The following is a 10,979-nucleotide window of genomic DNA, read 5'->3' as shown; positions in this document are numbered from 1 at the left end:
TCAATAATATTTATCAGGGGCAACCAATTAAAAATCGAAAAGAAAATCATCAACCAGTAAAGCTCTGGAGACAATTTTAATTATAATCTGTTACTTTAAACAGAATTTAACACTAAAATAAAAATTTGGTTTTTATGCATCCATGTTATACAATTAATTTTTAGATAAAAAAACATTAAAAAAAAAGAACATCTTTCTATTTAAAAAAAAATGTGTTTTTGAAGTAGAGAACAACAATCATTCAGTTTGGTATATAGACAGTTTCCTGATTTACATATTTAATTAAACACCTGAACTGACCGTTTGTTGTTTTCTTTTTTTTCCTTTTTTATGGCTTAATGAGAGCAGTGGGCTTTAGGCTGCCCTGCAAGGCTTTAAACCTGGATTTAAATGGCGACAGCTAGGTCAAGCCATTATCAAGCACATACAGTATCAAGGTGCTCATTTTGAACCTGGATCCATATTTATTTTTAATTCTGTTCATGGTGGAGAATCACAGCAGCAGGTTGAGCCAAACATTCTCTAAATGTTCAGCCAGGGGAAGATCCGTTATTGAAATCGCACCAAACAGGAAAAAGAATGGCAAGAAGATCTGGTTTGTCAAATTAAAATATAGTAACAACAGATCTGTAACTACAAATTAGAGCATAATTCTTATATTTTTCAAAAAACTAACACAGTTTATTAAAAAAATTGGATGCAAACTATTGGTTCTTCAACAGACCAGGAAGCAGATTTCTCATCTCCATCAGAAACCGCACATCTGCTGGATGCTGATGGGGATTTTTTTTTTATGTCATATTAAATTAAGCGTTAATTTCTGCATGTTTTGCTCCTATGAATTTACCGATAATGATAATATCGTGCATGCTCTCCTCGAGCTCCGAGGATAAGTCGGAGTGCAGCAATACGGGAGGAACAGCTGAGGCTGTAACAGGAGAAGAGGTGCAAGTGACATTTAGACAATGTGGTCAGACAACATGTGGTAATTTATAAATGTTTAAATGAGGTTGGGTCCGGATTAGCCAGCAGGTGGGTCAGGATCCGGACCACGGTCTGCTAACCCGTGACCTCTGATATACCGGTATACTATAATATAAATGTTTATATTTTAACATATAATATAATGTATAATATAATAAATTTGCTGCCATCATAACTATATTCATAAATAGAACAGAGGAGTGTATTTTAAAGGTGCTTTACCTTGGTGATAATGTCAACAGTTAGTCTTCGTGTGCTTTTAAGAGAGGTACGAGAAGATACCTATAGCCCTGATGACGGTGTGAAGAAGCTTGTCCTCTGTAACATTCTCATCTGCCAGAGTACATTTTCCACCCATCACGGGTCAGTTCATGGCAGCTCGGTGAACAGTTTGTACCAATTTTAACAACCACTGACCTAATGCTTCTCTTTACAGGCCGCCTGTTTCCGAAGTAAGGAAATTTGGTTTTGAGGCTCTAACACCCAAACAGAAAACAGTGCTGTGCAAAAGGTTTCCGCTTTATTTAAACCAACCTCAAACTTTCTGAAAATATATTTTCCCCTCTTGGTAAATCAGGACTTTACTGTGAATGATCATATGTTTTGCAACAGTTTCAGTAACCACACTAACCCTGATAACTGCCTGGTCTGTATCCTATAGACACTATAGGCATATAACCCACATGACAACATGACGATTTTAAGAAGTAACTCATTATGCCCTGTTTTTTATAAATAAGAAGAATCTAACGATAAACAGAATCATCAACATTCAACTTTCTGGAAAGGGTTACGGAGCAATTTCTAACACTTTGGAACTCCTTTTCCTGAGTTAATGTGTATTAATAATTAAACAATAGGTCTGTGATCCACAGTATCTATTTTGTGGAGATTAAAGCAAAATGATTGCTGAAAATAGCTTCCCTGAAACTTTTGGGAAAACATTATATGGACCGAATTTAAATGGAACATTTTCTTAGGAATGTGTCACATGTAGCTTAAGTGTAATATAGCATTTTAAATGGAATATCTAACAGGGTCAGTGGTTGTAGTGGCATGATCAGGGACTGCTTTATTTCTTGAGGACATCCAGAATGTTAAATAAAATACCTGTTACTGCTTCAGTCATTTAAAAAAAATCAAATGGGAATGTTTTGAAGTGCCCTAGTCAAAGATAAATCTAATTTAGAGGGTATGGAATTAACCTCCAACATGCAAAAACTCTCACATGGGTCTGCAGCAGTGCATCAATTTATCAATTAAATGCATTTTCATATGTGGAAATAAGTAGTTAGAACAGTAGAGAATTCTTAGCAACGTAGAGTAACAGTGATTGTTGGTCTACTGTGATCTGTTTACGAATATCCTTAACTTCAAGGTGCCTTAGCGCTGTGATGTCACAGTGCTGTCAGCATATTGCAGTTTAGTTGCATTATATATATATATATATATATATATTTTTTTTTTTTATACAACTTTATTTGTTTCTGCAAAGAACAATACAGAGCAACCATATTGCACTATAGGAAGTCACAACAACCATTATTTACAGACATTTTCAACAAGTGTAAATTCTAATTTTTACCAGTCAAGTAAATGACCTCATTTTGTGCAAAACAAGAAACAATAAGGAAAAAGGACAAGAAAAAATAAAAATAAACTAAGATCTTACATCTTTTAAACAAAAGTTAACGCTAGGGGGAAACAGCACTCTAAATAATATTAAAAAGGACAAAGGCTTCTTGAGTTTTGATTGCTTTCTTATTTTCTGATGTTGCATTATATATTGCATAATATAGTGTTGTCCATCTGATGTCGTATTCAGACCAATGGCGCCTCCTATAAGACTTTTTTTTTTTTTTGGTAACATTCTTGAGTGGAAGGTGTGCGCTCCAGCATCCGTGGGGTCCCCTGTGTGTGGAATTTCACATGTTACCATCATGGTTACACAAGCCTGCTCAGTATCAAAGATTGTGGACCTTTCACAGGCACTCAAAAGTACCAGCCTACCTTTTTCCTCTGACCTTTACTTCTATCCTCTTCTCCAAGTCCCACCCATTCTTTTTCTTTTCTTTTTTTTTCCGCATTCTGTGTTTTTTCTCCCTGTTCCCAGCTGTGAAGGACAACATGTCACACAAGATGATACTCCTGTTTTATTTCTGTAAAGAAATGTGAAAAGTCACGGCTTTAGCCATGCTCTCCTTCTTCTTCTCACCCCGTCATTATCTCTCGTCCCTCTGAGTGCTGGCTGTTCTGACTTTGTGTCTGGATGCTTTGTTGTCCTCGGAGCGGTTCAGGAGGTGATGCCGCTGCGAGGCAGAGCCGAGTGCTGTTAGTTCTGGCTGCAGGCCAGCTGTGTTCGGAGCACCAGAACGTGTGCTTTCCCTGTTGCTTTTCTGCACCGCTGTACCAAAGGTGGCCTGGTGTGTTAGTGATCCAAACTCAACTCAAAGCTCTATGTGTCCAATCAGGAGATCGGAGGATTTTAATGCAGCTAAGTTTCAAATCAAATGAGTAAATACACTTTAGTCCAACTTTTCAGTAATAAGGCAGCTAGCTCTTGAAAAACTAAGGCTATAAGGAGAATATCGATTTAAAGGTTTTTCTTTTTTTCATATTTATGTGAAAATAGAAAAAATATAACATACTTTGAAGGAAACAAACTTCCAGTTATGTGAACAAAACAACTACATCGAATAAACCAAGATTTTATAAACACCCTAAAAGGAATAAAGTCTCATAAGGTTCCTTTAATAAGAGGGTAAAGCAGTCGCCTTATTTTTATTCTGTAAGAATTTTATTTTTTAGACCAGGGGTTCCCACAGTGGTGGTATGTTTGATGTGAGATGGTTTCCACCATCGTTGCGGTGTGATCCCCGAAATATATGAAGCAACAAAATATATTAGGAATACAGTTATTTAAATTTCTCATAAAATGGATAATTGTTCTATTAAATAAACCATTTAATCCTAAAATGAACAATTAAATAATTACATGCCCCATTAATTAACCAAAAAAAAAAATAATTAAATGAAAAATCTAATCATTCATGGTCTTTAAGAATACATTTATTCAAAAATGAATATAACAACTATATTTATAAGTAAATCAATATAATTGTAAGTCATTTTATGTATTTTAATGGGGTAACTTACCAGTCTGTTGCATTTTTATGTTTGGGTCTCAGGCTGAAATAAGTTATTGGTGCATAAAGGTGCACATAATGGCTGAGTGGATGGAAAATAATTTATCGTTTTCCTTTCTTCTTTTAACCAAAGAATAATCCTACACACTTTACAAGTTTTCATCACCCACAAGGTGTAACCACCCTGCTTTGAAAAACATCTCAAGCTCAGTGGGAATGTCTAGTTAGGTTCCGTTGTAGACAGGCGAGAAGGAACTACTGCAAAGTTCTGCAATTTCCTATCCCCTGGTTATGTGCACTATCGCCTCCTGGTCTCTGTAGCGTTTTTTGAATGAGTGTGACTAAGCAAATGCAGCTCTAGATTAAAGACGGGTCTGATTGCTCAGCTTAACAAAAAAACAACATATAAGCAGGGTTAACCTGTAGTGTTTGTTAAAATAAAACTTCTAGTCCTAGTTGACTGGGCCATTATAACTTGTAAATATGCTCCGATACAAAGTATTGCATCAAAAATCTGTTTGTATTTCTTTAGGGTTTGTTGTTTAGCTGGATCATAGACCTCCTACCCTCGTGAGACCATCCTGATCTCGCGAGCTTTCAAGGTTTCACTTGCAGATCAGTCTGGAGACTCTCCGTTAAAGAAAATTTGGAGCCGTTCACCAAACGAACGTCCAATCAGCGTTGGCTTTGAGGCGGGTTGAGGTGTGACGCAACGAGAAGCGCGACAGTTCAGTCTAAAGAACATGGCGGCTTCAGCCGATGAAACTAGCGTTAGCGTGGCTATCGAGCAAGTTTTATCGGAATTACAGAGTATTTCTTCACTGAAAGAAGAGCAAAACACTGCTCTGGAGGCTTTTCTCAGAGGAAAAGATTTTTTGCTCCTCTCCTGACTGGTTTTCGGCAAGAGTTTGATCTATCAATTGGCTTGTGCCTGGCTTGTGGTTGTGTTTTCGTCGTCGCTCTGTTAGTACGTCATATGCTTCGTTGATCTGATTGGTTTATTTGGCCCGTCTATCACCAACATAGGCCAATCAGCTAACCAGTATTTTCGCCCCTTCCCAAAATTTCTTCAACGGAAGGTTTCCAGATGGATATGCGGAGCAAATCCATCTGGTGGAGTCAGGTTATAGACCTCCACCCATAAGCTTTAATCTTCTGTATCTTCTAACTGACCTACCTCCAGGACCACTCTGTAGTTAGCTCCATCCATCTTTCCATCAGCTAAGACTAACTTTTCTGTTTTGAAGAAAAGCCTCCCCACAGCATGATGCTGCCACCACCTTTGCCCATGCAGGTTGTGTCTTAAAGTTGATTCCTATCAAACTCAGAGTTTTGCATAAAGCCCAGAGAGTTTGATGGCATTCTGTTTTCTTTGCTTTGTACCTTTCATGAATTCTTACAAACAGTAAACAGGACATCTTCAAGCCATTCAATCAGCTTTCTCATTGAAAGCTAATTAATATACTTTGGAAGATTTGCTGATGTAATGCAGTAAGGTATCACAGCATTATATTCACCCAGGAAATAGACTACCCAATCCACATAACTTCACAATAATATCGTCATGATTTAGGTTCTATTGATGTTTATTTTTTTATTTTTTGTTATGCCTTAGTTTGTTCTCATTTCTATTGTTATATTCAAGCATTGAGTTTTGTTTTCTTTTTAACTTTTTGGCTTTTTCTTAGTTTTTCCTCATCTTTTTCTGTTATTTAGCCATTTGCCTAATAGGTAAGGTTTACTCAGGGATGGAGTTGGGGAGGGACTGAAAACTTGATTGGCCCCCAGGTGCCCCCCTACATGATTGACACTTAACATCACATGAATACTTTGGTGCAGTACTTAGTGCTATGTAGAGGTGATATTAATGCTAAAAATAATTGACTTCAGTAAAAGTACAGTGAGTTAGACAAAACAAAAGTTACCCAAATAAGAGTAAAAATCATGTAAGCAAAATGTCTTAGCTATGTAAGCAGAAAAACACTTTTGGTCCATTTCATAAATCAAAAGACAAAATGTTGGCCTCAAATTTTTTATTAATAGATAACAGTTGCAATAAATAGAAAGATAAATTAAAATTATGAAAAACATTTCAATAATTTTGCACCAACAATGATTTATATGGTAAAATGGTAAATAGACTATTACTACTTCTATAGCACAAAAGTGCAAACTTGTTTGTGAAAAGTGAAAAAGTGAAGCCTCACTCAAGCAAACAGAAGTGACACAGCACAGCAGACATGCATGAGCTGCATTATCTTCAATGCATAAATCATATTTGCAGCCTTTTCTGTAACAACTATGGGTTTTTTTTCTGGTCAGCCCCCAATTGTTAATGTCTCCAGTCAACCTATTGGTTATATTTGCAGCTGTCGGCCTTGAACTAATATTGAGTGCGTCTTTCCTGCTCATTTGAATGTGAACGTCACTATAAAATGAATCGATCTCATTCCCTAGACATCGATTTTGCAAACATGTTATGGAATGGATTCAAAATCGATTTTTTTACCCAGCCCTACTTATTTTTTTCTCTACTTTGAAAATATTCCGGTTCCTATTCACAAACATCCACACACTGATATCTGCCAAGCTGAGTTTTAGATTTCTGACTTAGTTGCATTTTTTTATAAATCACATATACAAATCTCATCCCATTTGTGTTTAGCATATTTTAATATATTTGCTCCTATATTATAAGATAGCCTTGCTCCCTTTTGCCCTCCAACAAAAAGAGTCTAGCCCCGCCTCTGGGTTCACATATTTTTGCCGGGTGTTTTCTACTTTATTTTTCTTGTGTAATTCTTATTGTTCCTGCAGTCTGTTAGATTCTAAGTGTTGTTTTTCCTTGTTAGCCCCTGTTTAAGTCATTTTTCATTATTTTCCCCATAGAAATAGTCTAAAGTCTGTTTGTCTCTGTGCCTGAAGCCTGTGATGTTGCTAATCTCTTATTAATTCATGGCCTCATGGTGCTTCCTAGCTGCTCTTTAGTCCTGAACAGAAACTCATGTGTTTTTGTTGCTTCATCATGCAACGCTTTAATAAAATGTGCTGACATGTGTGACTTTTAAAAACTTTATATCTTATATAGATTACTGCGATGCAATGCAACACTCCATTAAGAGGGTCTTTTAGAAAAGTAAACCCAGTGGAGAATGCTTTAATCCCTTTGAAGCATAATAGGGGCCTCTGATAGTAACACCATCTAATCCGGGTTTTCTTGTCCTCAGGTCTTGCTCGTGTTTGCCAAGGAGGATAGCCAGAGCGATGCCTTCTGGTGGGCCTGCGAGCGAGCCGGGTTCCGGTGTAACATTGCACGGACACCCGAGTCTGCCGTCGAGTGTTTTCTGGACAAGCACCACGAGATAATAGTCATTGACGGACGTCACTCGCGCTACTTTGAACCCGAGGCCGTCTGCAGGTGAGCGTTGACTCAAATAAGTTTATGGAGATAGAAATTTACTTTTTTTTTAGTCAGCGTGAATAAATAACCTGGAAATAATTCTCATGTCTACTGAAATGCAAAACATTTTACTTTTTTTGACTGGTTTCCTTAGATTCTACCTTCATAAAGTACCTTAATGATACTTTAATAAATAAATGTTAACCCATTTATTTCAACTTCTCCTGCTATATACATTTATTTTTACCTGAATACTTTAAAGAGCTCTACAAACAAATTGAATGCAGTTTTATTGTAAGGGCACGTCGCCGCCATCTAGTGTTCACTGCAAGGAAACAGAAACATGAACTGCAAAAGAACCTTGTGCATAACTTTGAATAACTGTGTAACTGAGAAGCTTTAGCTGTTAAAATACAAGGATATCACAGGCCAAAAGACGCTAAAGTAAACTACTGAAGAAAAGAAAAGTTTATTTCTTGTAAAGTAACTTTCAGCTTTGTTTTTTTGTCACTCTTTGAGCTTTAACAGCTGTTAAGTTCATACTGGTTTGTGCTTCTGTCCCCTCTTGCTTTGTGGTGTGCACGAGTATGAGGATTTATTCTAAGGATATTTTTAGTCCCGTATTTTTCACTGTTTCCCCTTCCTGCCGAGTTTTCCAGGCATATTTCTGAAACGTTGACATTAATGTGAGTTCTGTGTCTGGATTTAGTGTGAAATTGAAAGCACTGGTCTCTGAAAAGAGCTTCAGGATCACAAACCAAGTCATTCACTATATATATAATATATATATCAGCCTATTTGTCATTGTTTTTACCACAAACAAATGTGTTCAAGTGTCCTGCAGATTTATGTGCTTTAGTTATTGCTGGAATGTGCAGTCCAAAGATCTGCAGCAGAATTCACCACTATGTATTTTGTCAAGTGATTTATTGTAAGGACTTTCAAAATGTTCCCAAGAAACTGATCCATTAGTCTCCCCTGTCCTCTGATTACCACAGTCCTGGCTGCAGCTCTGCCTAGTTTCTATCTTTCTCTTCCTTGATATCATTTTTTTCTGTATTCCTTTCCCCCCCTGAGGATTTCTGCCATCATCCTTTCCCCCATGTTGCTCCTTTTGTGCTCCATCACTGTCGACTCGTTGCTCCTCCACCTCCAGACCACTTTCCCACACTTCCTGCCAACTGTGCGGCTTGGTGGCCAAACCTCTGAAGCACAAGCTGCATTTGCTGTTTCTGTGTTAAACACACAAATGTTCTTCCCTATGACATCACCCGCCTGGTTCTGCCCACATGTTTATCCTGCACCTCAATCCAAGCCACTTCTCAAAAGTCAGAATTGAACGATTGTCCTGCTGAGTTTTACCTTTTATTTCTTTTTCAGGATGATCCGTGCCACAAAGCCCTCCGAAAACACGGTTATTCTTGCTGTTGTCCCTAAAAAGTAAGCTTTAGTTTTAAAATACATTTTCATTTATCTTCTTGTTTATTATATATGAAAGTTGCACATTTTCCTGGCACAGTTCCTAATCTTTATGGAGTTTATTGAGATTCTATGCAATAGACTTAAACTCAGTGGTGCTTATTGGGATTTTTTTCCCTTTTTTCTGTAACCTGTACTCCTATACCTTTGACCAAGACCAAGATAAGCAAGATAAGCCCCAAAATGAGTAAATTAATAGGGCTTAAATGCCCACATTATAAATTTAGGAAGACATTTGAAGCACAATCCATTAAAACAATATCCTAAGCTTTCAACATTAAATAAAACATAGAAGAATTCATTATAAGAACATGGGGGGACTAAAACCACAGATCTGGGCTGTCTTAGCAAAGACAGCATCAATAACAAAAGAAGGCAGAAGTCCATGGTAGCTCTGAAGCAGCTGCACAAATCCACGGCTCAGGTTTAAGAATCCCTTAAAATACAACAGTTGGTTATGGGAATGAACATCGTCTTACAGGGAAAACTGCTGTGGGATGCTTTTCTTTTTTAGTAAAAGTAAGGTAGTCGGAGATGATATTAAGATAGATGGAGCTAAACGGACGGTATTCAAAGCAAAAAAAGTCTTAAGCAAAGGTTTGGATCAAGCATAGAGCGCTCCAGTCAATATCCAGGACTAAATCTGATTGATATTTGTTGCAAATTGAAGTTCACCACTGTTCTCCATCCAAACTTATCAAACACTTTTGAAAAAGATTAGATGGTAGTTCCATTTTAAAGCTGTTAGGAACATCTCTAAGGAGTAGGTGGTCGTCAACACATAAAATCCCTAATAAGCACGTATAGACACTATTTTAAGCTAAGCAGTTGGCTTTATCTGGTCTCTCTGTTGTTCCTGTCTCTGCAACCTGAGTCAGGTGTTTATGTGTGTAGGCATAATCATGTTCTTAAAAAGTGCAAACAGTAACGATTCCCTTCTGTCAATCCATAGACTCCCTGATCAAGAGGAACCATCTGTCCTCCCTCTTCTCTGTGCTGGATTTAGCCGGGTATGTCCAACCGTTTACCTCATTTATTGCCGTTTTATGTGTTCATGGACTTGCTTTAAAAGAAATCTGAAAACGTTTTTCTACAGAATGGTAAGCTTGATGGTCATTTTGAGTGCAAGTCGTGTTGCTTCTAGTGTTAAATGGTGTGAAAATGGCGTGGGCGGTTTCTAAATCAGTCCCTGTTGAGTGAATCCTGACTCATTCCATTCCCCTCTCCTCTCTCCACCTCTACTTCAAAACACCACTTAACCTGGGTCGGCCTCCAGAGGTTTGTTGAGAGCAGCAGTGTTTCAGCGTGCTATAATGAACTCGTACAGATCGAACATGGAGAGGTGCGCTGTCATTTCAAACTCAGGTATGGCCCACAGAATGGGATCTTGGCTCAGAGGCAACTTGAAGAAATCAATATAGTTTTAAGATTGTTAAGAATCATCGCCTATTTTGACTTTACGCAACTTTATTCCTCCGTAGGGCCTGCAACTCTGCTTTTACAGCCTTGGAGCACTGCCAAGAGGCGGTGGAAATCACCAGTGAGGATCACATCATTCAGGTAGGATTTCTACAAATAAACAGACGCCTGTATATTTATATATAGTATAGCCATTGTGTGTGTATATGTATACAGGACTGTCTCAGAAAATTAGAATATTGTGATAAAGTTCTTTATTTTCTGTAATGCAATTAAAAATCATGAAATGTCATACATTCTGGATTCATTACAAATTGACTGAAATATCTTAAGCCTTTTATTGTTTTAATATCGCTGATTATGGCTTACAGCTTAAGAAACCCAAATATCCTATCTCAAAATATTAGAATATCGTGAAAAAGTATACTAGTAGGCTATTCAACTAATCACTTGAATCGTCTAATTAACTCGAAACTGCTAGGGTTTCCTGAGCCTTGAAAAACACTCAGCTTGGTTCAGTAAACTAAATCACAAGTATGGGGAAGACTGCT

At 37.4% G+C, this 10,979-nt stretch overlaps 1 protein-coding gene across 2 annotated transcripts in view; it reads left to right on the top strand.

Moving 5' to 3' along the window:
- The window catches only part of pde8b (phosphodiesterase 8B), a 75,493-nt gene that overhangs the window by 34,775 nt on the left and 29,739 nt on the right, over positions 1-10,979 (top strand). For both annotated transcript variants that reach the window (XM_015389041.1, XM_015389042.1), the window contains exons 3-7: positions 7,358-7,548; positions 8,911-8,970; positions 9,962-10,019; positions 10,286-10,374; positions 10,491-10,569. In XM_015389041.1, coding sequence (XP_015244527.1) covers positions 7,358-7,548; positions 8,911-8,970; positions 9,962-10,019; positions 10,286-10,374; positions 10,491-10,569 — 477 coding nt within the window. The remainder of the gene's footprint in view (positions 1-7,357; positions 7,549-8,910; positions 8,971-9,961; positions 10,020-10,285; positions 10,375-10,490; positions 10,570-10,979) is intronic.

This window comes from Cyprinodon variegatus, unplaced genomic scaffold (genome assembly GCF_000732505.1).
Source record: "Cyprinodon variegatus isolate N-32 unplaced genomic scaffold, C_variegatus-1.0 Scaffold446, whole genome shotgun sequence".
NCBI classification, from domain to species: Eukaryota; Metazoa; Chordata; class Actinopteri; order Cyprinodontiformes; family Cyprinodontidae; genus Cyprinodon; species Cyprinodon variegatus.
The sequence above is the reverse complement of the archived record's forward strand: the minus strand, read 5'-3'. Positions and strand labels throughout refer to the sequence as shown.